At 47.1% G+C, this 27,439-nt stretch overlaps 1 protein-coding gene across 2 annotated transcripts in view; it reads right to left on the reverse strand.

Annotated features, from left to right (window-relative positions):
* The window catches only part of GCN1 (GCN1 activator of EIF2AK4), a 58,962-nt gene extending 33,871 nt beyond the window's left edge, over positions 1-25,091 (reverse strand). Inside the window, exons 1-22 of one of the 2 annotated variants that reach the window (XM_045041135.1) lie at positions 25,031-25,091; positions 20,008-20,110; positions 16,083-16,146; positions 15,440-15,571; positions 14,818-14,926; positions 11,374-11,472; positions 11,153-11,287; positions 10,211-10,279; positions 9,980-10,088; positions 9,434-9,508; positions 8,660-8,788; positions 8,090-8,140; positions 7,706-7,804; positions 7,313-7,486; positions 5,625-5,777; positions 4,386-4,478; positions 3,233-3,308; positions 2,928-3,087; positions 1,705-1,894; positions 1,482-1,606; positions 502-680; positions 103-196 (exon numbers count right to left, since the gene is read on the reverse strand). In XM_045041135.1, coding sequence (XP_044897070.1) covers positions 103-196; positions 502-680; positions 1,482-1,606; positions 1,705-1,894; positions 2,928-3,087; positions 3,233-3,308; positions 4,386-4,478; positions 5,625-5,777; positions 7,313-7,486; positions 7,706-7,804; positions 8,090-8,140; positions 8,660-8,788; positions 9,434-9,508; positions 9,980-10,088; positions 10,211-10,279; positions 11,153-11,287; positions 11,374-11,472; positions 14,818-14,926; positions 15,440-15,571; positions 16,083-16,146; positions 20,008-20,110; positions 25,031-25,048 — 2,436 coding nt within the window. In that variant the 5' untranslated portion in view covers positions 25,049-25,091. The remainder of the gene's footprint in view (positions 1-102; positions 197-501; positions 681-1,481; positions 1,607-1,704; positions 1,895-2,927; positions 3,088-3,232; positions 3,309-4,385; positions 4,479-5,624; positions 5,778-7,312; positions 7,487-7,705; positions 7,805-8,089; positions 8,141-8,659; positions 8,789-9,433; positions 9,509-9,979; positions 10,089-10,210; positions 10,280-11,152; positions 11,288-11,373; positions 11,473-14,817; positions 14,927-15,439; positions 15,572-16,082; positions 16,147-20,007; positions 20,111-25,030) is intronic. The other variant, XM_023241481.2, reaches the window with a different exon arrangement.
* Positions 25,092-27,439: the final 2,348 nt, after the last annotated feature.

The raw sequence follows: 27,439 nt of genomic DNA on the forward strand, positions 1-27,439 counted from the left end.
AGGATGACCCCAAGGAACGGTATACACAAAGCAGGGAAAGTCACCAGCCTGAGGCCACAAAGCTCAGCAGCCACCTCACGTGTAATGCTTCCATGTACTCACCTCCTTGAGCTCCAGCTCAATGATCTGCTCCTTAAAGGAATAAGCTTTGTTCTCTCGCTTCATGTTGGCCTTCTTTATGCTGTCCTGCTGGGCACTGAAACATCAAAGCAGGTGATCAGCCAGCTTCAAAACAGCCACCAGGTCCTCCAGCCTCCCACCAGTAGTGAAACCCCAGCTAGCTTTGAAGTTGTATGCACCAGGAAAGTACCAGAGACGCTGGTACAGAAAAGCTCTTCTTTCCCAAGCCTAAGCATGTGCCTGGAACAGAGCAGTACTTGTCCAACGAATGGAAAAGTGGTGTGATTGATTCCTTGCAACAACTCTGTAACGGAGGCCTCTCTCTCTTATAGGTAAGAAAACTAAGGCTTGGGGCAACTGAGCCCATGAGTGGGGGCTCACCTCTGGATGATAGACTTGTCATACAGCTCGCCGGCAGGAGTCTGCATAATGGCAAACTCCTCCCGTGTCACCTGGCGCAATGCAGGGTTCTGCACGGAGGCAGTGATGGTGCTGATGAGCTGTGGAAGGACCCGGTCCGGGGACAGGACGGAGAGGGAGCCCATGGCATTCATGGAAGACTGTCAAACACAGACAGGGTCAGGATGCACCAAGACCGGCACTGGACAGGGGTCCTGCCATGCCTAAACACCCTGGCTACCAGCTCTTCTTCTTCTTGCCACTGCCTGCTCTTTCTGAGCATTGCCCCCTCCCCGGCGTAAACAGTAGGAGTGTGTGCCTGCCTTCCCAGGAAGCATTTCCCGCTTGGTCTGGTACCAGCACCCTGACTGGGTGACACACTCCTCTACTCTCAATCTCTGTGGTGCAAGTGAAGCTGCCCCCACCTTTTCCAGAGGTGGGCATATGACACAGCCCAAAAGGACAGGCTCAGAAACAAACACAGGCCCCAAATCAGGTCAACAAGGGCAGTGAGACCCCATGCCAGTTTAAATGATTGGAAAACACAAGCTTTTCTCACTTGGGCTGATAGGGACAAGCTACAAGCCTGGAAGTATGTCAGCTGCCCTGCTACCAGGGAGGAAGAGACTGTTGGAGAATGAAGCCCCCATCATGGAGAGCAGAGACGAGACACAGATGGAAGAGACAGAGAGATGGCAGAGAGTAAGAGAGACACCACCTACAGTGTCCTGAAGATAACATCTGAGTCCCCGTAGCCAGCATCGTGCAGAGCCAGTCATATCCTGTGACTCAGCAGTGAGAAGAGGCAGGAAGCTCCCTCTTGTGCTTAAACCATGTTTGCATTTTCTGTCACTTGCAACCCAAGGGTCCAAGGCCACGTTTCACCACACCTGCACCTCTTTCATTGAATCCTCCCTCTGACACTCTGACGTGAGGCCAGAACTAGTCCATATGCCAATCACCTGGTTCAGGGGACTCTGCATGGTGATCCTAGGGATGATCTGATCCAAGTGCCTGGTGATGAAGGCTTCGAGGTCAATCTTCATCCTGGCGAGGAGCGCTGGCCAGAGTCCAGACTGCACTGCCACTGAAGAGAAGGGGAGCAATTTGAGGCCTTCTGCCCAGCCTACCCTCATCTTGCCCAGTGGAGTCCCTGCCCCTCCCACACTCGCCTCAGGCACAGACCTAAGGATGGGTGATGTGAGATGATCAGCATCTCCTGGGCCAGCTGTTCAGTGTTGGTAATGTCACCCTCCAGTCCTGGCACCCCAGAGATGACACAAAGAGCCTCCTGCAGGACCCTCGGAGGTACATAGGCCTTGCCTGCCTCAGTCACCTCCCCAGCATCAGTCACCAGAGCCTCTAAAGGTAGCACCTGCAAGGAAACAACTCATCAGCCCCCACTACTCAGCACCCTGTGCAGGCCTGGCACACAAGAGACAAAGATGCCAGGGGCACGGCTGCCTTTCACACATGGTGTTCTCTGGGGTTCCTGCTGGAGTAGAGACATGCCCAGCTCCCTGCATGGGACTTGCAGGCTGTGAGATGTGCCTGGAAGGAGGAAGCACAAATGACTCTGCACCTAAAAAGCCCATGGGGAGAAAGGTGGCCACAGAAATTGGTCCAGGAGACCCAGCCAGAGAGACCACAAGTCTGTCACCGGCCCACATCCCTCAAGCGGGATTAGGGAGGGAGGGACACGGCGTACAAAGAGCACTAACAAGGGACCTGGTCTTTGGGGTCTACTCTCACTTCTGTCACCCACTGGTGGGGGACGCTGGGCAAGTCATTTCAGCTGCTGGAACCCTGGACAATTCATATAAAACAAAGATATTTAGCCTGTTTTTTTTGTTTGTTTGTTTTTTTTTTTTGAGAGTAAGGGAGAGAGAGGGGGAGAATGCATGAGCAGGGGAAGGGGACAAAGGGAGAGAGAATCTTAAGTAGGCTCCATGCTCAGTGCAGAGCCCAACGTGGGGCCTGATCCCACAGCCCTGGGATCATGAGCTGAGCCGAGATCAAGAGTTGGATGTTAACTGACCGAGCCACCCAAGCACCCCATAGCCTACCTGCCTTGTAACAGCAGTGTGAAAAAAGCAAAAGAGAGAATGGGTTGCAAATGCTCTAAAAATTATAAAGTGCTTTAAAAAGAAAGTGTTATTCCATTACTCAGTGATAAAAAGATTCAACTACAGGTCACAATTCTGACAAGAAAAGCATCTCTGAAAAGACAAAGAAATTATATGAAATAAGATGTTATCAGAGCTTCAAGAGTAGGGCAGAAGATTCTGGCATCACACAAGTGTCTCAGTGAGAACAGCACAGGAAGAGACCAGCGAACTCCCATGGCATAACTGGGGTGGGCTAAGTGGGTCAGTGAGCCCCAGGTTCTGGACCCCAGCTGCCCTCACCTTGTGAGAACTGAGGACAGCCTTCAGCTCCTCCAGGAGTCCAAATGCCAGCTTAAAGCCCCCAAGAGAGGACAGCAGCTTCCGGACCGTGTGCTGAGCCTGCCTGCGCACACGCCAGGTACGACTCAGGAGCACGGCCACCAGAGCCCGATGGTACTGCCTGCAAGCACAAGGGGAAGGTGGATGTGGGCTCTCCGCAGCCAGCCCTCCCACCCTGCACACACGCTGTTTCTCAGGCAGTTCTCAGGCTCCTGCCGAGGTCTGCCCCATGTGGCCCGAGGGGAAGGTAAACAGGCCTCACGTACTGAACTTTGTTGCCTGTGAGTCTATGCGGGTGATCAAGGAAAAGTCTCTCTGTCAGATGCAGCACAGTACACAGGGCTAGGAGGGGAGACAAACAGCAGAAGTGTTTTTAAAATACAGAACGCATCCAGAAGGAACTGAAAAGGCCTGGAAAATGAACACCAAAATGTAAATGTGATTATCACTGGATCTGAAGTTCCTTTTTTGCTGACAATGTACACAAGTATTTTGGACTGATTAAAAATATAACGCTTCATTCTAATTAAAAATTACTATGCAGTTCTAAAAAAGAGGGTGAGGACACTCACATACTGAAGTAGAATGATTGCCAAGTCTACATAGCACAATGTGTATGGCAGGCAGGCTACCATTTGTGTAAAAAAAGTGAAGAACTAACACAAAAAGACATTTGCTGGTATAAAGTATAAAATATCAAGGATACACAGAAGCTAATATAACTGGTTCTCCATGGCCAGGGACATTGGGTGGCCAGAGATCAAAGCAGGGGTATGATTTTCAACATAGGCCCTCTTGGATCTTTTATTTTTGAATTATGTGAGTGTATTTCCTATACAAGAACTAATTTTTTTTTTAATCAGGAAGTGACTAACAGTTTCAGCTCGTTTATAATTGAATGTTGTGATTTGTGAATCAAAAGACTTTTCAAATCACTGATTAGTGGCAGACACCCCTAAGGCAACCTAGAATTTTAAACCTACATTTAAATAAAGATCAACTGTTCCTTCTCTGCCGGGAGAGAAACCAGTAGTTTTGTGTCTCCTGGTGGGGGAGTGCAGCCAGCCACACTCCACCATAGTTTCTCAGCTGCCTTGTAATAACACAAGAAAACCTCCAAGACAGCACCAATTACCCAATCAGCTATAATTAAACCTAATATTGCAGCCTCACAACCATTAGCACTCTGTCTCCACAAATCTACCAACTCCCCCATTCCCCAGCCTTCCAAGCCCCACAGGGGTGCATTCATTCCCACGGTGGCTGACAGCCCAGCTGCTGACCACAGCACTCTGGTCCAGTTTTTGCTTAGCTGACTGGTCGAGGCAACAGGCAGTCAGGGAAGGGTCCTCTCTGAAGACCCGCCAGGGAGACTCGGGCCCAACCTCAAGTTCAAGAAAGTCCAACTAAGTCACTCACCATCCTCTGAAGCCATGAGCAGGAATTTCTCAGAAGTGAAAATCTGTTTCTTCTCATCTACAATCAGCTGCCAGAAACCACTCAGTTTGGCCTCTGCAAGAAACAAAAGGTCACTCCATGACATAGCTCACTCCATCTGCCAGGGTTGGTCCCCTCCATCCTGAAGCTGCTGGGGCCAGCTACGTGGACAGACCCTGCTTTGCAGCAGGCAGCAATGCTCCCCCAGCATGGATGGGTCACCCTTAGCCTCACTGCCCACCCCCTCCCCATTCTGAGAACTAACCAGTCCTTCTGGTGTCAATGCCTACATGAAAACCATCTGCTGCCTACAGAGGCCCAGGCAAACATCTCCCACCTGAAGTCCCACCTACTCCAGCTGCCAGGCTGAAACACTTGTTCACACATCGTGCTCTCCCTGGCTGAGGCTGATCTGAACTCACACCCTTCCAGCTGGTGAAATCCTTCCTTCAGGACCCTAGTCCAAAGGCTCCTTTGTGAAGCCTTTCCTGACAGCCAGCACCTAAACCAAAAGGAATCCCTTCTTCAAAACTGCTTTACTGCCACATTTTACCTCAAACAACGGACATACTTTTGCATCTCCTCTCACTAGAGTAAAGCAGCTTAAAATTTGTGGAATCGCGGTCATGTTCATCTCTGCCTTCCTGCCAAGGCAGCGCAGGGTTCCGCAATTTACACAGACGGCACCCAATGGTATAGAAGAGCTGAACTCCATTTCTAACCACAGGAATAAGTTCACATATGTCTGCAGCCAGAGTAGGACATGCACAAAAGCAAGCATGGAATACCAGGAAGCCACAAAAAGAAAGAGAAAGCTCTTCTGGTTGTGCCAATTTGGAATCTTTTCCAAGGCATATTCAGTATCTTCAGTAGAAGAAGACTGGCTAGGGGGAAGCTTTTCAAGGTACACTCTAAAAAAGTCCCACTATACTAAACCCAGGTCAGTCTGGACATCATATACAAACCCTGTCCCAGAGCACTTGAGCAAAAGTGCAAAGGAGGACAGTGACAAGAGTCACTGGCTGTATTCCCATCTCCTAGTGTGACCCTAAGATTCATCCCTGCACACATCCCTAGTGTGACCCTGAGGCATCCCTGTGGCTGCCCCAGTGTGGTGGTAACCAAGCTGATCCTGTGAAATCCTAAACATCAAGACACTCCTCCCAAGGACTATGAATGAGGCGTCATCTGCTACCATCCTGGACAAGCTTAGACCCTTACCAGCCTGCGAGTCAGCCACCGAAAGCTTCGAGAGCAGCAAGGCTGCAGCAACCCCTTCAGTGACTGTGGGAACCTGAGTGCTCTGGGAGGCTGCCTTCTCCACTGTCTGGATGAGCAAAGGCAGTAAGTCCAGGGCCTGCAATAGTGTGTCACCTGTGGAGAGACGACCAGCAATTTACAAAACTCCTTGTCAGGGGTGACAAGATTACTCAAGAAAGGAATTATCCACTGAGGTCTGAAATGCTAAAGCCCTTCAGTTACCCTGTCAAATGCTGTGAAGTAGGGGAACTAGAAGCAAACCCAACAACCACAATGTTAGAGCTAGAAGGATCATTGCAAATCCAATAGTTCAGTTATCCATTTGATGGGTAAGGAAAGAGACGGAGACAGGTTAAGTAAGTTGCCCCAGGGCACATAGCTGGTCGGAGGAGAGCCAGGGCCTATCGCAAACCTAGCAATTTCTTTCTGGGGCTCTTCCCCTACACCAGACAAGCTCACAACCCAAATTCCAAAACCAGAACCAACCTATTGACCTATTAACTAAACCCACTTGGTTAAAATTTAAAAAAAAAAAAAAAATTTTTAAGTAGAATTCTGTTAAAAAGTACAGCTAAACCGATGTTTTCTTAACTATTAAAGTGTTATATAAGAACATTTTACAATAAAACACATATTTCATTTGGATGAGGTCATGAATTTGAATCTAAAAAAATGTTTATTTTAATGGTTTCTTTTATATTATGTGTACTTTAAAAGTGGCAAGTAGAAACAGCTCAAGCTGAAGAGACTAGTTTAAACCAAGTCTCTCCTATCTAGAACTCAATCTAAATCAAGATTGGTCAATGCAGCAAAACTGTAAACTGACATAGAGAGTACAGGCCCTGTAGATAAGGGACACCCTTCTGTGGAATCTCCTAGACATTTCTTTAAACACAGCTCATCACAAGCGTAAGCTTTTTACAAAAAGAAATACTAGCCTAGGGGTGCCTGGGTGACTTAGTAGGTTGAGCATCCCACTCCCGATTTTGGCTCAGATCATGATCCCAGGGTCATGGGAGTGAGCCCTGTGTCAGGCTCTGCACTGAGTGGGAAGCCTGCTTAAAATTCTCTCTCTCTCTCCCTCTGCCCCTCTCCCCAGCTCATGTCCTCTCTCTATAAAAATTAAAAAGAAAAAAATTTAAAAGAAGTATAGCCTATACGAGAGGTAGAAATTAACACTAGAGATTTCTACCTTGGAAATCAAGATCATAGATCCTATGCAGATTGGAAAGTTTCCCCCAGCTTTGCCTGGGAAAGAGGTAGATGCCCATGCCCAAATGACAGGTTTGTCAGCCCTGAAGAAAGGGCAGTGCTTGCTTTCCAGTAAGTCCAACGTAAAGTATCCATGAAGTTGGACTTTTTCAATCAGCCAACTCACAATCCCTTGCCCAAGATTTCAGATAATATAGTGACAGGTTATAGTCCTGGGTCCTCTCTGAATGAAGCTTTGTAACTTGAAGGTGTGATATGGGAGAGAAGTCAAAGTCTGCTGTGAAGACTGGGCACTGATCCAGGCTTTGTGGATGATTAAGCCCGAGGCTCCCAGAGGCTCAAAGAAGTGGTGCAAAGTAAGCTGGACTGAATGGGAAAGCTGGGGACGGTGACAATGCCCAGAAGACTCGGTCACCCCTGCAGGGGAGGCATCTCACCTCGGAAGCAGGCCAGCATGCACTGCAGGTAGGCATGCCGCACTGCAGAGGTGGAGGTTTTAAGGCTGAAGGCTTTCTTGAACCATTCGGTGAGCTTCTTGGGCACTTCCGTGGTGAACCGGTTACACCAGAGAGCCAGGACAGAGACAGCGTGCACCAAGGTGCCTTCATGAACTAGGGCAAGAAGCAGAAATCCAGTCAGTTCAGCATCTCAGGCCCATGTCCAATCGCTGCCACCAGCACCCGAAAGCAAGCAAGGGTACAAGGGGGAGGAAGCCGTGATGCTTCAGGGGAGGTCTGCCTTCAGAAGGGGTTCATGGCAGGCAGCTCTGGCTGTGAAAACCGGAGTCAAGAGGGGATCCAGACTGCATCCTTACCATGCGGCACAGTTACCTTCTTGCTGGAGGAACGGAATGAACAGCTCAGCCACAGTCCCATTCAGGACTTGACTAGAAGGCCCAGACACCACGTGATGACTGACACTCCCGATCCCTGTAAGGCAGGGGATTTCCTGCTCAGCACAAAACCACAAACACAGGAGTCTTCCTGCCACTGCCCACTTCCCTAGCGGCCATGCCTCTCCTCTGGCCATTAGTGCCTTTCCCTCAATCCCCCCTCCATATGACCTGCCTTTTAGGGAAGCCAGGCCTCCCTCTCGCTAGACCCAAACAAGTCCCATGTGCCACACAGGCAGGCAGCAGAGTCCTGGAAGCCAGGCTGGGATGTCCAGGATTATCAGAGGAGTCAAGATCCAATGACAGACCTGCCTTACTATACCTGAGAGGACGCTGATCTTCTGGGCTACAATGGTCAGTTTTCCCTCCGAGCCTGAGAGGAGAGACGGCAAAGATTCAAACTCCATGTCTGTCACGTTTCCCATGGGGGTGATTAATGTGGTCATGTGTGTGATACCAAGAGACAGCTTCTGATTCCAGAAATAGACTTTCTATTGTGAAGCTGGGTTTATAACACTTCCTAGACTTTTTCCTGATTAGAACAGTAGTTTTGCTCTCACAGAAAATTTGAGAAACAAAAAATATAAAGGAAAGCATTTAAAACTCACCCACATGCCCACTACCCAAAGACATTATGAACATTCTGGGGTATTTCCCTCTAGTGTTTCCCTTTATGCATACAATAATGTCTACGCTTAAAAAAAAAAAAAAAAAGAGATCGCCCCCATCTACACTGCCCTGTGCATGCTTATGTTCACTTCCCATGTCTCATTCTACTGAGAGCCTTCTCCTGGCCACACGGCCTTGACATAAGCAGACTCAGAGCCCCAAGTCCCAGGCAGGTTCCGGCCCCACAGCTCAGCCATTCTCATGGCCAGGAAGGCTTACTCACCACCAAGGATAGCAAACAGGTGCCTGGTCAGGGCTTCTGTCGCAGAAGAGTCACTGCACTGGCGAGCCAGGTTCCGCAGTGCCAGCACAGCCTCATCCATCAGGCGGGGACTGTTGGACTTCAGCTGACCTGGACACAGAGAGCTGCAGCTCAGAAAGTGCTGAGAGCTGAGGATCCAAGCTTTCATCTTTGTCTTTCCATGTTCCTAATTCTTCCATCCATGAGCTGGGTGTTCTCGTTATAAAGAAGCTCGGGGCACCTGGGTAGCTCAGTGGGTTAAGTGTCCAACTTTGGCTCAGATCACGATCTCACGGTTTGTGAGTTCAAGCCCAACATTGGGCTCTGTGCTGACAGGTTGGAGCCTGGAGCCTGCTTCTGATTCTCTGCCTCCCTCTCTCTCTGCCCCTCCCCTGCTCACATTCTCTCTCTCTCTCTCTCTCTCTCTCTCTCTCTCTCTCTCTCTCCCCCTCCCTCCCTCCCTCCCTCCCTCCCTCTCAAATAAACAAACATTAAAAGAGTATCAAGAAAGAAATTTTGCAAATGTAGTTTCTTTCTTTCTTAAGATTTTAAAGTAATTTCTACACCCAACATGGGTATCAAACTCACAACCCTGAGATTAGGAGCTGCACCCTCTAACTGAGCCAGCTAGGCGTCCCAAATGTAATTTATTTTCTAGACTGAGCTGTCCCTGCCCTTTTTCCTAAAATAATTGGGAAAATACATCCAAAACCCCAGGTGCCATCCCAGGGGCTGGAGAGGGGTCAGGATACTCACTAGCCAGTCCTTTCACGATGTCCAGGGCATACTGGCTGAGATCAAGAGTCACTGACGCCAGCAGACTGGAGATAGCTAAGGAGGACAGAAAATACACACCATGTCTATATTAGGTATAAATGCCTACTTCTGCCCTACTCCCCAGCCAATGCGCCACAACAAAGCAACCATTCTTCATCTCCATAAAGTCATGTGAGTGGTCACACCTTTGCCCCTATAGTTTCAAGTGCCACCTCCACAACAAGTTCAAACTGTCTAGAGCAGATGTTCTTCACCTGAATGGTTTCCAGAAGGTTCTTGGACCTCTAACTAAAATTGTTTGCAGTATTCCAGGCCGATATACTTTTGTACGTCCTTTTAGCAAGAGGGCCCATGACTTTCCACATATTCTCAAAAGGGTCCCTGATCTCTCTCCCAAGGTCCCGATGAGGTAAACAGTGAATACATCCTTCACTCCATCCCCACCACTTCTGCAGCCAGGCACCAGAGATGCAACTCATCAGGCAACCCAGCTCCCTCCCACCATCCTGTCTGGCAGCGACCTACTTTCAATAACATTCTCTGGACTTCTCAGTAAGGACTTCTGTATGGTGGGCAGTATCAGATCCTTAAATTCCGAGTGAGACATGTATCGGAGCAGAGGGGCACAGTTATCCTACAAAGAGAAAGGAGTCAGGTACCCAGACTTCATGGGAACAGACCAAGAATACAGGACAGCTCTGAATAAGAATTTAAATGGGATTTAGCTTGTCCAGGTAAGGTCTACTTCTCACTCACCAATAGATACTTCTGAGGCTTTACTTTGCTCATCAGGATGTTCTTCATATAAAAATCCAATAGGGCACTCTACAGAGTACAAAGACTGGTCAGACCAATATTCTGAGTATCTCATCACTGGCCTAAAAGATCCCTTTTGTGGGAGTGCCTCTAAAAACTACAAATCCATAAAAAATAAAATACATACATGCATACGTGAATAAATAAATAAAATACAAATCAGTGCCTAAATTTCAGCATCACATACGGAGGGCTCATTGATCATACCATTCATCATTTTAAAACCTTCCACAGCTTTCCAGAGCTGCTAGGATCCAGTCCAAAGTCCTTGGCCTGGCTCCCAGGCTGCCTGCTGACCTGCGGCTACCACTCACACCTCTCCAACCCCACTCACTTCCTCTGCCTGGCTTTCTCTGCCCAAAATACCCCTCCTCACCTCCTGACCTTGCTAACACCTATTCACCCTTTAAGTTTCTTTAATAGAGCTGTACCCGTGACCCATGCCCTCTGTCAGGTGCCCCAATACAGAGTATTACCGCTTCCTGCCCCTTTCCTTTGTAGCTCTTATCACAGATATAATCAGATGACCTATCTGTCTGATGGCAGACTCCTCACACTCAGTTCCCCAGAGGCAGGGATCATACCTCCCTGGATCACTGCTGCAACCCCAACAGCTGGCCCAGTGCTTGGCACATAGCAACTGCTCAGTTGTGGGAGACTAAATCATTACATGAAAAGGCAAATTATCATCCCAATAACTATGCCAGGATTCACCCCAAGCCAGAGCTGGAGGGAAAACTTTCCCAGCTCCTCAAACTTCATATATCAGGGAGAAAGGACAGAGTCTCATATGAGAAAACCAACAGGCTTCAGAGAAGGCCGGGGCTGGGGCCACAAGGACCAGATAAGATCCCCCTCCTCACTTCCAGTAAGTCCACCTGCCTTGTGCCGGTTGACCACATCCATCTCCTTGTGGCTTGTGCAAAACTGCACCAGCAGCCCCAGCATGCCTGCATAGTTCTGGTTGGGTTCCAGGCTGAGAATGGCTGACAAGTACTGCTCCACCAGCCCAGGGTTCTGAAGAGGAAAGTATAAAGCAGGTGTGTCACATGGTGGAGGGTGGCACAGAAGCAGTGTGCACCACCCACCATGCCTCCCGTCACCTCTTTCCACAGCTTGCTGAGCTTCTTCACAGCACCATCGACGGCGTGCCTGTGGGAGCCACCCAGCACCTCCAACAGGAGCAGGCACTGCACCTCGACCTGTCAGGGCCGGGACAGGTTCGAGTCAGGACGTGAAACGTGAGTGGAGGCCCCCTGACCCTCACCGCCTGCCCAAGACCTTCATCGGGCCTGCTCAACTCCAGTGAGATCCTCTTCCCTCCCCCACCCCCAAATGGCCCTGTCCCAGAATTACATCTGTTCACTCGAACACGCCATTAATAAGTATTTGTTGAGCACCTAGGAGTCAGACAATGAAAACACACAGAGAAAAGAGACAGACATGGTCCCTACTTTCATGCACTTTAGAGTCCAGAGATAGAAAAAGACACTACAAAATAAACACACTAGAATATATAATTCCAGTGAGGTAAGTCTCATGCAGGAAAAGGATAAGCATCCTGTTTCATATCTGCCTTGACTTTTCCTTCATTAATTCCACAAATACTTACTGAATACTGACTAAAGGGCAGGCACGATGCTGGGCACTTTGGATATGGAAGTGAAGACCGACAGGATGATCCCAGACCGTGGAGCTCACTGTCCAACCCAGAGTGAAACACGTAATAGGTGCTCAACTAAAAAACCTCAGACTTTATGTGCCACAAACACCCATCACTGGTGAGCAGTCTGAATTACTACCCTAACAAAAAGCGTGTGCTTAAGAAGTCGGCTGTACTCCATTTGCACACGCACAAAACAACAGGTGCATGAGGTTCTTCAAAGGCCTACTAATGGTCATTTTTGTTGTTTACTGTCTCTTACTATAAAAAAAACAGTAAACAACAAAAAATGGCCACCAACAGGGGATTAGTTATATATACTGCCATACCTCCACTCAGAGGATCAGTAAACAGTCATCAAGAATGAGAAATTCTTGGGGCAACTGAGTGGCTCAGTCAGTTGAGCGTCAGACTCTTGATTTCAGCTCAGGTTATATCATGGTTCGTGGGTTCAAGCCCCACATCGGGCTCCATGCTGTCAGCATGGAGCCTGCCTGGGATTCTTTCTCTCTCTCTCTGCCCCTCCCCCACTTATGCACACACGTGTGCTCTCTCTCAAAGTAAATAAATAAACATTTAAAAAAAGAAAGAGAGGGGCACCGGGGTGGCTCAGTCGGTTAAGCATCCGACTTCAGCTCAGGTCATGATCTCGCGGTTGGTGAGTTTGAGCCCCGCGTGAGGATCTGTGCTGACAGCCCAGAGCTTGGAGTTTGCTTTGGATTCTTTGTCTCCCTCTCTCTCTGCCCCTCCCCAGCTTATGCTCTCTCTCCAAAATAAATAAATAAACATTTTTAGAAAATAATAAACAGAAAAAGAAAAAAACCTCTTTATATGCTATGCTGGAACGAATTCTAAATCTGCTTAGAGAAAAAAACAAGGTGAAAGAAAAAAGTATGTTCAGTATGCTACTATATAAGAAACCCTGTTCAGCAGTATATACAGAGAATGTATCCACACACACAAGGAATTAGTAATAGATGGACCCAGGTGGCTAGGGAGGGAAACTGGTATAGCCTTCTATGTCTGTCCCATTTAAATTTTTTTTTTTTTTTATTAGAATAGCTTTTTAAGCTTGCTGACACCACATTCAGAACTATATTGCTGTTCCTCTCCTGAGAATGTTCTAACCCCTGATCTGGGCATGATTTGTTCCTTCATATCCTTCAGGTCTCTGCTCATATGATGCCTCCTTTGAAGCCTCCTCCCACTGTCACCCTGCACCACACTCTTTCCTTCTTCCTACCTGCCTTTCTGCTGTGTGACCTTCGTCTTACCATTTCTTAGCAGACCTGTGTGGCATCTACCTCCTCCACAAGAGTGTAAGCTCCATGAGGGCAAGGTCCTCTTACCTGTTCCCAGCTCTTACTGCAGCTCCTAGAGAAACTGAATGAACTACGATCTATGTGTATGGTTGACATCGGCAACGAGTAAAGGAAAAACCCAGATTCGAGACGCTGGAAAAATAAACACGGTCTCATGCTCCTGATGCATTCTGTCCCACAAAGACAACACTCCAGAGTTGACCCCTGCCACTCGTTAACACACAAGTATACTTACCTACCTGGGATAATAAGAAATCACTGGAGATAAGCCAAGGAGGGAGCCCCTGATAAAGCATCTTAAAAAGATGATTTTGGTAGCAATGAAACCTACACTCTGAAGGGGGTCCAATTCCACTATCCATTATGTATCAGGTTTCAGTGTTCTTACCCTTCAGGCAGTCACTGATGGCCACTCCATAGTCATCCCCAGAGGATTGCTGGGTAAGCTCCCAGGGACGAGCTCATCAATGTGTCTTATTAACAAGCTGCTTCACGGAGAGGTGCTACAGTTTTCTAATGCCTCTCATTTACCTGTACAGCCCTCTGTAACGTTCCACAGCCCTTTCACACCTCGTCTTGAGCCCCTCTTCACGACAACTCATGGAGGTGGATGGGGTAGGTGGCACTTTTCCCCATTTTGCAGAAATGGGAAACAGATTCAGAGGTTACATATATGGCCAAATGTCATGGCTGAGAATCAGAACCATACCTCGGGTTCCTTTTTTTTTTTTTAAAGTTTATCTATTTTGAGACAGTGAGACAGCACAAGTGGGCGAGCAGCATAAGCAAGGGAGGGGCAGAGAGAGGGAGAGAATCACAAGCAGGCTCCACACTGTCAGCACACAGAGCCCAACACAGGGCTTGAACCCACGAACCATGAGATCATGACCTGAAATGAAATTAAGAGTTGGATGCTTAACCAACTGAGCCACCCAGACGGCCCTAGGGCTCCTTTTCAATGAACCATAAGACCATTCCTCTTGCCCTCCATTAACCATATCTAGATGTTCAAAAGAACCTCCCAATCTGGCCTATTGGGCCACCTCTGGTTAGCAGACATGTTGAAAGGCAAGGCAGAGAAGGTGGAAGAAGCAGGCACAGAACAGGTGGAGAGAATTAAAAGATCAAAACATATGACAAGAAAATTCTGTTCCATTAGCCAGTTCGACACTGAAATCCAAACACAGGGAAAGGAATGATTAGCCGGAAAAAGAATAATAATAATAATTTACATGACTGCATTTTCTAATTTACTTGCTTTCTGTCTTCCCTGCTCTGGCCTATCATGTCCTCCACGTATGCCCTGAAGGCAGGAATTGCCCATCAGTGTATTCCCAGAGCCTAGCACCATGCCTGACAGAGAAGCTCAAACACATGTGATGGACAGACGGATGTTATTATGTTGTACTCACGTCCATCCACCAGCATCACACATTCGTGACAATTCAGAATGCTTGGTCACCAGCACCAAGAAGAGCACTTGGCCAGAGAAGGTGCTTCAACATGTCCTAACTCTGCGCAGAGAGCTGACTGCCACTACTGCAAAGACCCATGGAACCTACCAGTTTGTTCCAGATGTCTCCTTGACGCTTGGCTCTCGAAGGAAAGGCAATGCGCACCAGTAGGCAGGTCCAGGACAGGGCCAGCAAGGCAGCAGAGCCGCTACTCTTACTGCAGGGGGCAGGGAGGCGAAGGATGAGTGCAGAGCAGGAGCCTCCACCTTGGGGACAAATGCTGACCGCGAGGCCCTGCCTGGCATATAGGACCCTCCCTTGACCTACACCTGGAGAGAACTTGAAACTGTTTCCTCGTAAATCATCTGTAACAACTCAGGACAAGGAATGCAGAACTCAGCAGCCAAACTCCCACCTCTTAGCACTCAACAACCATAAAAACAAAAAAGATGCTTTCCCCTATTCAAACAGTGTCCAGGGGGCATTTGGTTTCCCTTCAAAATGGCCTTGCTTCCACTGGTTTCCCATCCCTGTTCCTCAGGAAAGCGGTTTGTCCACTGAGCCTGACATCCTGGCTCCTCCCTCCACACAGCAGGCAGACTGCTGGCGCCAGAGTTTCAGAGAGGAAAGACAGACATGCTCACACCTGCTCCACACAGGTCATCTGCACCAGCTTCTCCCGAATAGGACCCCGCCAAGCCCTGGTAGGCCACACATTTTATCTCTTTACCTGGGGACACCAGCTTTGGAGCCAATGCCTGAAGACTGCAGAGAGTGCAGAAGGTTCTTAGCAGTGGCTTCTGGCTGTGCCTCAGCCAACTGCTGGATGGCAGCCTGCAGGGCCCTGCGCGAGGCTGCATCTCTAGAGGAACGAATGAAGTGGAAAGGTGAACACTGGGCGCAGGGGCAGGGCAGCTTAGGCCAAGCGCTGGTCTTTCTCAGGAAAACTGGATTGTACTATATATTCCAGTGGATCACAGATGATGGGATTAGGAAATAACCAGAGAAATCCACCTCCTCCTGGAATTCTGGAAGCAGCTAACAAGAGCAAATGAGCCATCAGAGCTGTAAGGACAACACCAACATTTATGGACCACTTACTACGGACCTCAAACCAGGCCAAGTGCTTTTACACGCATGACTGTTTACGGCGTACAGACTCATGACGTGGCAGGCACTGTCCCAGGAGCTTTACACTTACTAATTACCACCTATGAGGTAAACAACAGCACAATCCCCATTCTGCAGATGAAGAAAACGGAGGCACAGAGAGGCTAAGGTGACACCTCTCCAAAGCCCAGCCTCTAACCGCTGTCCTGTACCACCTCTCTGCACAAAGGGCTGGAGGCACAGGGTCTTCAGTAGGGACTCACCTGTACCGGTGTAGAGTCAGGCAGAATAATTTGCAGAGCCCTTTCACTGCTCCCTCTGGCAGATCTGAAACCAAAGATCACACACAAATTAATCAGTAGAAACTACTTCATGAGCCCCTGCTTGAGCCAGGCATTCTGCCAGACATAATCTCTACTCACTGGACACTTCCCATAAGTTGGAGATAGAATTCCCTGGAGGAAACAACAGCAAAATCGTACTCCAGAAAAACACCTGGTATAGAAAGGCTGTCCAGCGGACATGTGTTAAAGGAATGAAACTAAGACGATGTTGGTGGCCTCAAAATCTAACATGCTGGCAAGTGACACTTCTGGGGCACTGGGACTATTCTGCTTCTTGACCTGGGTGCTGGTTACACAGGTAGTCAAGTTTGTGAATATTCGGCAGGCTGTTCGCTTATGATACACGAACTCTTCTTTATATAGTTTCTGATAAATAGTTTTTAAAAATAGGACAAAATTTGGGGCACCTGGGTGGCTCAGTCAGTTAAGTGTCCGACTTTGGCTCAGATCATGATCTTGCGGTTCGTGAGTCCAAGCCCCGCATCAGACTTGTTGCTGTCAGCATGGAGCCTGCTTGGGATTCTCCCCCTCTCTCTCTGCCCCATCCCACACATGCACTCTCTCTCTCAAAATAAGTAAATAAACTTTAAAAACTTAAGTAAATAAATAAATAAAAATAGGACAAAAATCAAAGTATTCTGAGGGATCTGAAAAAGGCAGAGCAGCTCTAACTAGAGTGGCTTCCAAGTTTCTAAGGATACACAAGCTTGGCCTAATAGATCCGTAGGCTACGCAAAAATGGAAAGAAAGGGATGTACATGCTGAGTGGTGTTAACATGAGCAAAAGTGCAGGGGCAAGAATGCACGAAGCCCATCAGGACACATGAGGAGGAAGAAGAGAAGTAGTAACACCCAGGACTTAATCAGCACTCACAAGGTGCCAGGCCCTGCTCCAAGCACTGACACACAGTAACTCATTTAATCCCTGCAAGATACTTGTATCACTGAGGTCACTTTAAGATAAAGGAATATTGGGGTGCCTGGGTGGCTCAGTCAGTTAAGCTTCTGACTGTTGATTTCAGCTTAGGTCATGATCCCACGGTTTATGTGATCAAGCCCAGTGGGCTACTTGGGACTCTCTTTCTCTCTCTGCCCCTCCCCTGCTCATGCACATGTGCATGCTCTTTCTCTCTCAAAATAAACTTAAAAAAAAAAAAAAAAGATAAACATGAGTCAGAGAAAGATAAATACCATATGATTTCACTCATTATGTGGAATTTAAGAAACGAAACAGATGAACATAGAGGAGAAAAAAAAGAGAGAGGTAAACCATAAAACAGACTCTTAACTACAGAGAACAAACTGAGGATTACCAGAGGGGAGGTGGGTGAGGATGGGTAAATGGGTGATGGAGAGTAAGGGCACTTGTAGTGATGAGCACCGGGTACTGTATGTAAGTGATGAATCACGAAATTCTACATCTGAAACTAGTATTACACTGTATGTTAACTGGAATTTAAATAAAAACTTGCCACTAAAAAACTATATACAGGCCAGCCGAGTGAAAGAGAAACTTCGGTTGTAGCAACAGGGGTCAGTAATGGAAAACCAATCTGTGGCCGGTTCTGCATGCTAGATTAAAGCGTGCAGATGAAAGGGAGAGGGTATGACTGGGGGAATGTAAGCCATAGTGTAAGGCCAACTCCAGCAGGAGACACCAACAGCCAAGGGCTGGCACAGCACTTCATACTTCAGGTACTGAAATGAATGCAGGAGGGGCAGGGACCTTGTCCCCACAGGACCCTAAACACTGTATTGATCCCCTGGACTTGGGGCAATTTCAGTGACCAAAGGAAAGAATGACTAGGGCCAGAAACAGGTTGTGGCTGAGAGCTAACATACACTGGGTGCTTACCAGAGCCAGGCATGGTGTTAAGGACTGTCCACACATGTTCTCATTTACTCCTCACACTAACCCTGTGAGGGAGGCAATACTGCCATCTCCATACTCAAAGCAAGGAAACTGGTTCAGACAAGTTAAGTAATTTGAACCAGGTCACAGAGCCTGAAAGTGGCAGAGCCATGGCTAAAACACAGAGCCTGTCTGACCTGAGCTGAGCCCTTCATCACAGACGGCTGTACTAGAGGTTTGTGACTAGAACGAGCAGGCACAGTAGATACTCCATCAGTGAGTCTCAGAGTGCAAGTACACAGAGGCAGGATTGAGGAAAGCTTCAGAGAGGCCTCAGGGCCCCACGGCTGAGCCATGTTGACCATCTGCAACCAGCACTAGACCGCTTTGAGAAAGTCCTCAACTCCCAGCCTGGCAGAAAATACCTTTCCCCACCTTTGGTTAACTCACTTGGTTATCTGTTACCCTAACAAGAGGAGAGGCCAGAATGATTATCACTACCCAATAGCTCCTCCTTAGACTTAGAAAATTAAAAAATTGAGAACTAATGATTTCTTGAGGAGTAGACAACTTCCCACCATCAGCTTGCACATCAAAAGCAACTAAACTTCTTATAAGTATCATTCACCCTGAACAGAAGAACTTCAGGGTGGCTGAACAGTAAAATCATCCTGCAAAGGCCCTGAGTAGTTCATGAACTTCACCCAAACATGTCCAACACTTTACCCCGTCAAATGGGAAAAGGGCAGTATTCAGCAATTACATAGCAGAAGGCTCAGATGCTATGGCTGGGAAGGCATGTACAGCTGGTACCTTGTCACATGGCAGCCTTTTCTAACCATAATCCTGTTGAGAAAAGTTTCCGGGAAGACTTCTGAAGGTGCCATAAAACTCATACATTAAAGTGTTAACTAAGATGAGAATCTCTTAGAAGCTCACAAACAGGAATGTACTTAATTTACATGCAACTTTAACAAGCTTGGGTAGGTCACCAGGCGACCGTAGGTCAGAAGCAGCAAATGAGCACATGGCTGAAGCAGGCTCTTCACTAACAAGAAGTGAAAGCTGAGGGGAAGGGAGACCCAACTCGACACAGCCATGATTCTCAGACTTCAGCGAATCTAAGAATCATCTAAAGGGCTTATTAATACGCAGATGCTGGGCTCCACCTCCCCCACCCCCACCCAGTCTCTGAATCTGAGTTTCTGCGACGGAGATGAGAATCTGTATGTATCTCAAACAAGTTCTGACATAATGCTGATGCTGCTGGTCCAGGGACCACTTGGGAGAACCAATGCTACACAGTGAAAACACAACAAAAGGTAATTTAAAAGCTAATGAAGATTTATTGGATGAAAGCAAACTTTTTTTTTTAACGTCAGTATAGTTAACATACAGTGTTATATGAAGGCAAACTTGTCTTACACATCCCAGTAGGTTGCAGGGAAAGCCCTCAGTTATGGTACAGAATCAGGATAACTACAGGTGCTCAATATTTCCCAAAATGTGTTCCCCAGACCCTGAACTGGTTTTCGGCAAAAGAGAGGTGCAAGGAAAACACAGGGTTAACAAAAGCTTCATAAAGTTAAAGCCCCTTCCCAGAATATGCTGTGAAACTCCCAGAGGGAAGCAGAAAATGTGGCCAATCACCTGTTACCACCTTGCTGACTTCCACGGAACACAGACTGGTGCCCCACATCGTAAAGAAAATGTTTTTGCACCTAGTAAATTGGCTAATATTGTTGGTATCTTTTAGAAATATTTCCAATCAAAATGGCTAAAACTGTAACAAATCTCTGGTACCTAAATGGATCAACTCTCCACTAACCCAAATGTTTCAGTGAAGGTTTCAGTGCACAGTATGGCAAGCAAATACGGCAAGTGAAGGCAGAAGGTGCTGCAAGGGAAAGAGGCAGCCATGGTTCTAAACAGAGAGTACAGTTTACTTTGAAATGGAATCATCTCTCGGTCACATGGATGGAAAATAAATACCTTTTCCAGCAACACATTTCCCCAGTTCACCGAGGATTTCTCTCCGTTCCTTCACACTGGCTGTTGTCACCTTCCCTGCAAAACGCTTTAGTGTCTCAGAAACCTGTAAAGACCAAACCCACAGAGAAAATTTCAGCAAACTACAAAACAATGAGTGTGTGTGTGTGTGTGTGTGCACGCACGTGCGCACATGCGTGCTAGGGAAGCAGGTGCAGAATTCAGTGAAGCTCTAACCAAGGTTTCTCAACCTCCACAATGCTGACATTCAGAGCTGGATAATTCTTTGCTGTGGAGCCATCTTCATATGCTGTAGGATTCTGAACGGTGTTCTTGACCTCTACCCCCCGAAATGCCAATAACAGCATTCCACTCCTCCTGCCTCAGCTGACAATCCGAATTGTCTCCAGACATTGTCGAATGTCTCCTCGAGGGCAAAATCATTCCCCAGTTGACATGTACTGTTTTAACCCAGTCAACTAGTCAATACTGATATCTTACTTAAATTTAGACAGGGGCGCCTGGGTGGCTCAGTCAGTTAAGCGTCCGACTTTGGCTCAGGTCATGATCTCGCAGTTTATGAACTCGATCTCCACATCGGGCTCTGTGCTGACAGCTCAGAGCACGGAGACTGCTGAATATCTATGTCTCCCTCTCTCTATGCCCCTCCCCAACTCATGCACATGTGCAAGCACGCTCTCTCTCTCAAAAATAAATAAACATTAAGAAAATAAATAAATAAAAAGAAAGAAATTTAGACAAAAAAAGGCAAGGCAAAAGGCCAAAACTTCAGGACAGAAAATACCCTTTCACAATTATGTAAATTCTGGTAAGGGCCCACCACATATCAGTGTCTTCCCTTTATATCAGCTCATGTTAACCTCCCACAAGGGGAATGTCAGTATCCTGGCAGGTCATTAGCAGAACATAAGCACAGTGGCTGAAGGGTAGAAGGTAAAGAGGCTGAATCCCAGCTCTGCCTCTTACCAGCTGTGGAAACTCTAGCACCTACCTCGTAGGACTTGTTAGAGGCTAAGGGAGGGAGCCTATGTAGAGCATTTACTCTCCTCTCAGCACAAGGTCAGCTACTACTGCCAACAAGTCTTTGAGGCAGGCATCAGTATCTCCACTTTACAAGGGATGAAGGAGCAGACTCCAAGAGGGGAAGCCATTGCTCAGAGAGAGGTTGAGAGCCACAGCACCTGCATTTTTGAAACTAAACCTGAAACCGATAGGTCCATTAACCACTGCTAACCAGTCCTTAGCTTTCAACCACCATCCATGTTAGCACAGCTGCATCCTCTGCACTGGGTGGGGGCAGTTTGCAAATATTCTGGAAAATCTGCTCCTGAGCAATATTCTCCAAACTATAGAATGGACAAGTCATGGATACATGAGCACTAGAAAAGGCCATGGTAAGACCCAAGTAACTGACATACTGGTGCCCTCATCTTTTCCTTCTAAAGTTATTTCAGTGACAGGCCAGGTCTTACAAGTAACATACATAGAGAAGGGCACATAGAAACTTTAATACATAGAGGCCTTATTAGTAAAATACATAGAAAAGGGTACATAGAGAAACAAAACAATGTTAAGTTTTTCTTATATTTAAACCCCTGATGTAATTCTACTGACAATAAGTAAACTCATGCCAAGACTCTGTCTTCCAGGGTTTTGTGATTGTTCCAAGTCATTGTTTTAATACTGTCTTTTTTTATAGTCATACATACAGATAATTAAAGAGTCAAAGTCATGTCAACCATACCTAAAAAAAAAAAAAAAGGTCAAAGCCAAAGAATTCTGGGAAGTCTGCTAGAAAACCCAGTCCCTTGCCTTCCCTCCCCAAGAGCACCCTCTTTCACCAATTCTGGCTCATAATTTTGGCAGTTATCTCCATAATCTCTAAATAACTTGCTTGTACTACTACTATTGGATTTTTCCGTTTTATTGCCTTTTACAGTAGCTCTTTCTCCAACCTCACCACACACACTCCCCACTTCCCCAACATAATTCCTCAGTTTCATAATATTGGCAAGCTCAGTTGTCCGTGTTTACATTCAACCTCCATTTAATATACTATGTGTATTATCCTACACAGCTTTATTAACCCTGGAGTTAATAAATACCCTTTCCCACCTCACCTCAGTCTGTCTTGTTTTATCTGTCCTAATTGACAGACAATTCAACCCCAAATTTGTTGCCACTTGTCTGCTTCTCACCTGACAAATTGTCTGCCTCTTTGGGCAGATCAGGTATTCTACCCAAGTCTGTCTTCCTGAAGAAGTTATCTTTCAGAACTTGAGGACCTGCCCCAATTTGGCAGTTGGTCCTCTATACTTGGGATATAGTGTCTCACCCTGAAAATGTACTTTCTTGTGTTTAGATGGAGCACATCCCCCATTTTGTGAAGTCCTTGCACATCTGAAAATGTTCTAGCTTCACACTTGAATTAAGTTTATTTGGATACAGAATACTAGGTTGAAATCATTTTCCCTCAGGATTCTGAAGACATTTCTCGCTGAGCTCCAGCTCTCAGTGCTGCTATAAAGTCCAATGCCATTCTGATTTTTGATCCTTTGTGTGAGACTTGACTTTTCCCTCTGCAAATTTCTAGGATCTTCTCTTTGTGTCTAAGGTTCTAAAATTTCACACCAACGTTCTTTGTTGTGAGTCTATTTTCATCCACTGTGCTCAGCATTTTTGATCTGGAAACACACCCTCCAGTTCAGGGCAAGTTTCTTGAATTACTCTGTGGATGATTTCCTTGGATATTGAACCTCCTACTCTAGTCCTCACAGTGATCCTGTTTCACACTCTCCAGAGGAAAAAAAAAAAAAGGCCAGACTTTTGCCAAGGTTGAGAAAGACAGCTGGGGATCTGACTGCATCTGAGAAAAGCTCTCAACCAATCCTAATTTCACCCCTCCCACTCACCCTCACTTCCAGAGGTCAGTTAATACCACCAGCTCCCATCTGTCAGAGATTCTGCCATGTGAATCAGGTTGCTTCTTAGCTTTCCCAACTGTCAGTTTGGGATTCATTTTCCCTGGGTCTACTAAATCCTTCCCATCCAGCACTTTAGAGTTTCTAAAAGTTTGCTGCTGTTGTCTGCTCTCCATTCTCCCAATCCTTGTGGGAGTACTTTTTCAAAACCTTTTAATAGCTTAAGGGGCGCCTGGATGGCTCAGTCAGTTGAGCGTCCGACTTCGGCTCAGGTCATGATCTCATGGTGTGTTGAGTTCAAACCCCACATCCAGCTCACTGCTATCAGTGCAGAGCCCGCTTTGAATTCTCTGATGCACACTCTCTCTCTCTCTCTCTTTCCTGGCCCCACCCCTGCTCACACTCTCTCTCTCTCTCTCTCAAAAATAAACATTTAATAAATAAATAAATAAATAAATAAATAAATAAATAAATAAATAAATAAATAAAACTTTTTACCAGTTTTAGTAAGGGTTGAGGGGACAACAAAAATAGATGCATAAATACAACCCACTCTCTACCCAGAATGCCCACACAGCTGTCTTTCCAGGTTAATATTAAATTCTTGGCTACAGTTTCTCTCACAAATATGAACGAACTTTTTAGGTTCAAAGCTCTTCTTTCTCTAAATCAGAAAGTGAATGTTGCCCACTTGATACCCCATCAGAAAAGTGCACACCAAGATATTTCACAGAAGTTTTTTGTTGGTCTGACCAGATGAAAACAGCTGCAAAGTCCACAGGTTTCTCTCGAGTGGCATTGTCCAATACAGAACTTTCTGTGATGATGGAAACAGTTCTTCTGCACTGCCCAACACAGTGGCCACCAGCCACATGTGGCCACCCACACACTGAAACGTGGCTAGTGCAACTGAAGAACTAAATTTGTTATCGCATTTACTTTTAACTAACTTAACTAGCCATTAAATATCCGCACGGCTAGTGGCTACCGTACTGAACACACAGCTCTAGAGAGATGTTTTTGTACTTGAGCATTAATGCTAAATATCCAGCATGTGTCCCCTAACCTCTTCCAAAGTACCCAGGAGACTAAGTTTTTCTTTCCAGTAACACAACTGTGTAACTGGATTCTGTGTAACACAACTCTAAACTAATTACCAGCCCCTTGCACAGGAGATTCTCAATACACAACTTGCCAGTGTTCAGGGTAAGTGCTCTCACTCTCTGGCCTCAGGGCCTCCATATCAAAATCAGTTAGTCTCCTTCCCCTAGAGATTCAAATAAGCCAAGCTGTCCTTTAGACATCTGTTTTTCCTATATTATTGCCTTTTTCACTCTATAACTACAAACAAAGCTAAAAGGAAAGAAAAAGTTTTCCCCAGTCCTTCCCTGAACTACAAGGTACTCACTGGTGAAAAACACACAAGGATGACAAGAAGGTAGTAACAGTTCTCTTACTTTCGACCCTGGACCTAATAACAACCAACGTATAAGGTGCCCTACTTTATGTCACTGAATCCTCACGACAAGCCTCTACCACAGGAATGATTTTAGTCCCATTTTACAGACGAAAAGACTGAGACCTGGCGGAGTTAAGTAACTTGCCCAGCGTCTCGTGGTAATCGAGCTGGGACTCCAATTCGGATCTGTATAAATCCAAAGGCTATGCTCGAAGTCTCTGCACAAAGTTGGTGCTCGAGAAACGTCTGCTGAATGTAAAGTTTAAGGAGTCTGCGCTGGCCGGGGCTCACTGTTGGAGCGCTCTGGGAAATGCGGCAAAGACTAGTAAAGGGGAACTTCTACAACTCCAGGCTCGGGGAGGGCCCCGCCGGACAACCGCTGCCGAAGCCCAGGCCGGAGCCCCGGACTCCTCCAGCCTGGGGTCGGTCTGCGCCGCGCGGGCCGAGCCGGACCAGGAGCCGCGAGCGGCCGGCCGGAGGCTGCCCCGGGGCCGCGCCCTCTGCAGCCACCGCTCCCCCCCCGCCCCCCCGGTACTCCTAGGCTAGTGGCAAGGGCGGTCCGGCCCGGCGGCCGCCGTCCACACCCAGCCGCTGGCCGCATTGGCCCCGCAGCCTACCGCCTCACCTGCGTGTCCGCCGCCATCCTGCCGGCGCTGACTCCGGAACCGCTTCCGGAGCGCTTCCGGGTCACAGCGCGGGCCCACGCGGCAGGGCGAGGCCAGGCTCCCGTTGGGGCCGGGCCTGGCGCCCCCGGGCGGGAAGGCGGCCGCTGCATCCCTGAAGGGGAAGCGGGGAGCGAGATCTAGAGCCGGTGCCCGTGCCGGGAAGGTCGAGGCCTCTTTCCCGAAGGCCTGCTCCTCAGCCCCGGGGCCTTCTCAGCCTGGCCTCGTGGGAAACTAGGGCCTTTGACGGTGTGTAAGGCGGTGAGGCCTCCAACCCCCTTCAAGTCGGCAGGTCCTGCCTGGACTCCCCAACGTGGGTCTTTATCCAGTAAAGACCACACTCTTTGAAGAAAGTTTCCTCAATGGCAGAACTGAACTAGGTAAAAGTGAGACAGCGAACTAGTATCCTGAGTTTGTAACCCAGTGGCGGACAATGTAGGAGTTAGTAAACAACGTAGGTCTGACTGCCAGGGAAGTATTCAGGAGATGTGAGGCGCCTGCCCAGGGTGAACCTGGTTCCAGGCTGGGAGCCAAAGGGTGGGTGGGATACTGAAGGTAGGAACAGGGCCTCGTGGTCCATGGGGCGTTTTCTAAATTTTCCGTGTAGATTGGCCAACTCTAATACAGTTTAGTGAATGGGGTCTGCCCAGTTTAGTTGTTGGCCCTCTATTAGCCAATTATCAGTAATGGCGTTCAAACTTTAAAATGCGTTTACATCATGATCCAGTACAGATTTGTAACGAGGATTTGTACGGTAGATTCGTAACCTACCCTTTCAGCAATCATGTTTTATCTCTTTAGACACTACCTACTCATCATGAATTGGATCACCACCTAGTTTGAAAAACACTGCCAGTGGGGCACACCTGGGTGGCTCAGTCAGTTGGGCGACCGACTTTGGCTCAGGTCATGATCTCATGGTTTGTGAGTTCGAGCCCCGCATCGGACTCTGTGCTGACAGCTCAGAGCCTGGAGCCTGTTTCAGATTCTGTGTCTCTGTCTCTCTCTGACCCTCCCCCCTTCATGCTCTCTGTCTCAAAAATAAACCTTAAATTTTTTTTTTTTTTAAAGATAAAAGAAAGAAAAACACTGCCAGTATCTCAACAGACACTACACCTACCAAAAGTTATCTTAGAGGCACCCAGGCTAGTGGCCAGATGGGCATGGAAATCATTCTGGTATAATAAAAATACAGTTAGGGGTGCTTGGCTGGCCCTGTTGGTGGAGCTTTAAGACTCCTGATCTCAAGTTGTGACTTTTGAGACCCAAGCTGGGTGTAAAGATTACTTAATAAAATCTTGGAGGGGCACCTGAATGGCTCAGTCACTTGAGTGTCTGACTTGAGCTCAGGTCATGATCTCTCAGTTCAGGAGTTCGAGCCCCACGTGGGGCTCTCTGCTGACAGCTGAGCCTGGAGCTTGCTTTGAATTGTGTCTCCCTCTCTGCCCTTACCCCACTCATGCGCTCTTCCTCAAAAATAAGCATTCTTAAAAAATAAAAAGTAAAATAAAACCTTGGGGCACTTGGGTGACTTAGTTAAGTGTCTGACTTCAGCTCAGGCCATGATCTCACAGTTCAGGACTTTGGGCCCCATGTCAGGACTTGGGATTCTCTGCCCCCTCTGTTCATGATCTCTCTCAAAATAAACTTTAAAAAATAAAATTGGGAATGCAAACTGGTGCAGCCACTCTGGAAAACAGTATGGAGGTTCCTCAAAAAACTAAAAATAGAACTACCCTATGACCCAGCAATTGCACTACTAGGTATTTATCCAATGGATACAGGTGTGCTGCTTTGAAGGGGCACGTGCACCCCAACGTTTACAGCAGCACTATCAACAATAGCCAAAGTATGGAAGGAGCCCAAGTGTCCATCGATGGATGAATGGATAAAGATGTGGTGTATATATATATATATATATATATATATATATATATATATATATATATACATACACACATACATACATATACACATACATACATACATACAGTGGAGTATTACTCAGCAATCAAAAGAATGAAATCTTGCCATTTGCAACTACATGGATGGAACTGGATGGTATTATGCTAAGTGAAATTAGAGAAAGACAAATATCATATGACTTCACTCATAGGAAGACTTTAAGAGACAAAACAGATGAACATAAGGGAAACAAAAATAATATAAAAACAGGGAGGGGGACAAAATATGAGACTTATAAATATGGAAACCAAACAGAGGGTTACTGGAGGGGGTGTGGGAGGGGGGGTGGGCTAAATGGGTAAGGGGCATCAAGGAATCTACTCCTGAAATCATTGTTGCACTATACACTAATTTGGATGTAAATTAAAAAAAACAAAATGTCACCACCTTCAAATAAAGCTCTACTA

Source organism: Felis catus, chromosome D3, assembly GCF_018350175.1.
Source record: "Felis catus isolate Fca126 chromosome D3, F.catus_Fca126_mat1.0, whole genome shotgun sequence".
NCBI lineage: Eukaryota > Metazoa > Chordata > Mammalia > Carnivora > Felidae > Felis > Felis catus.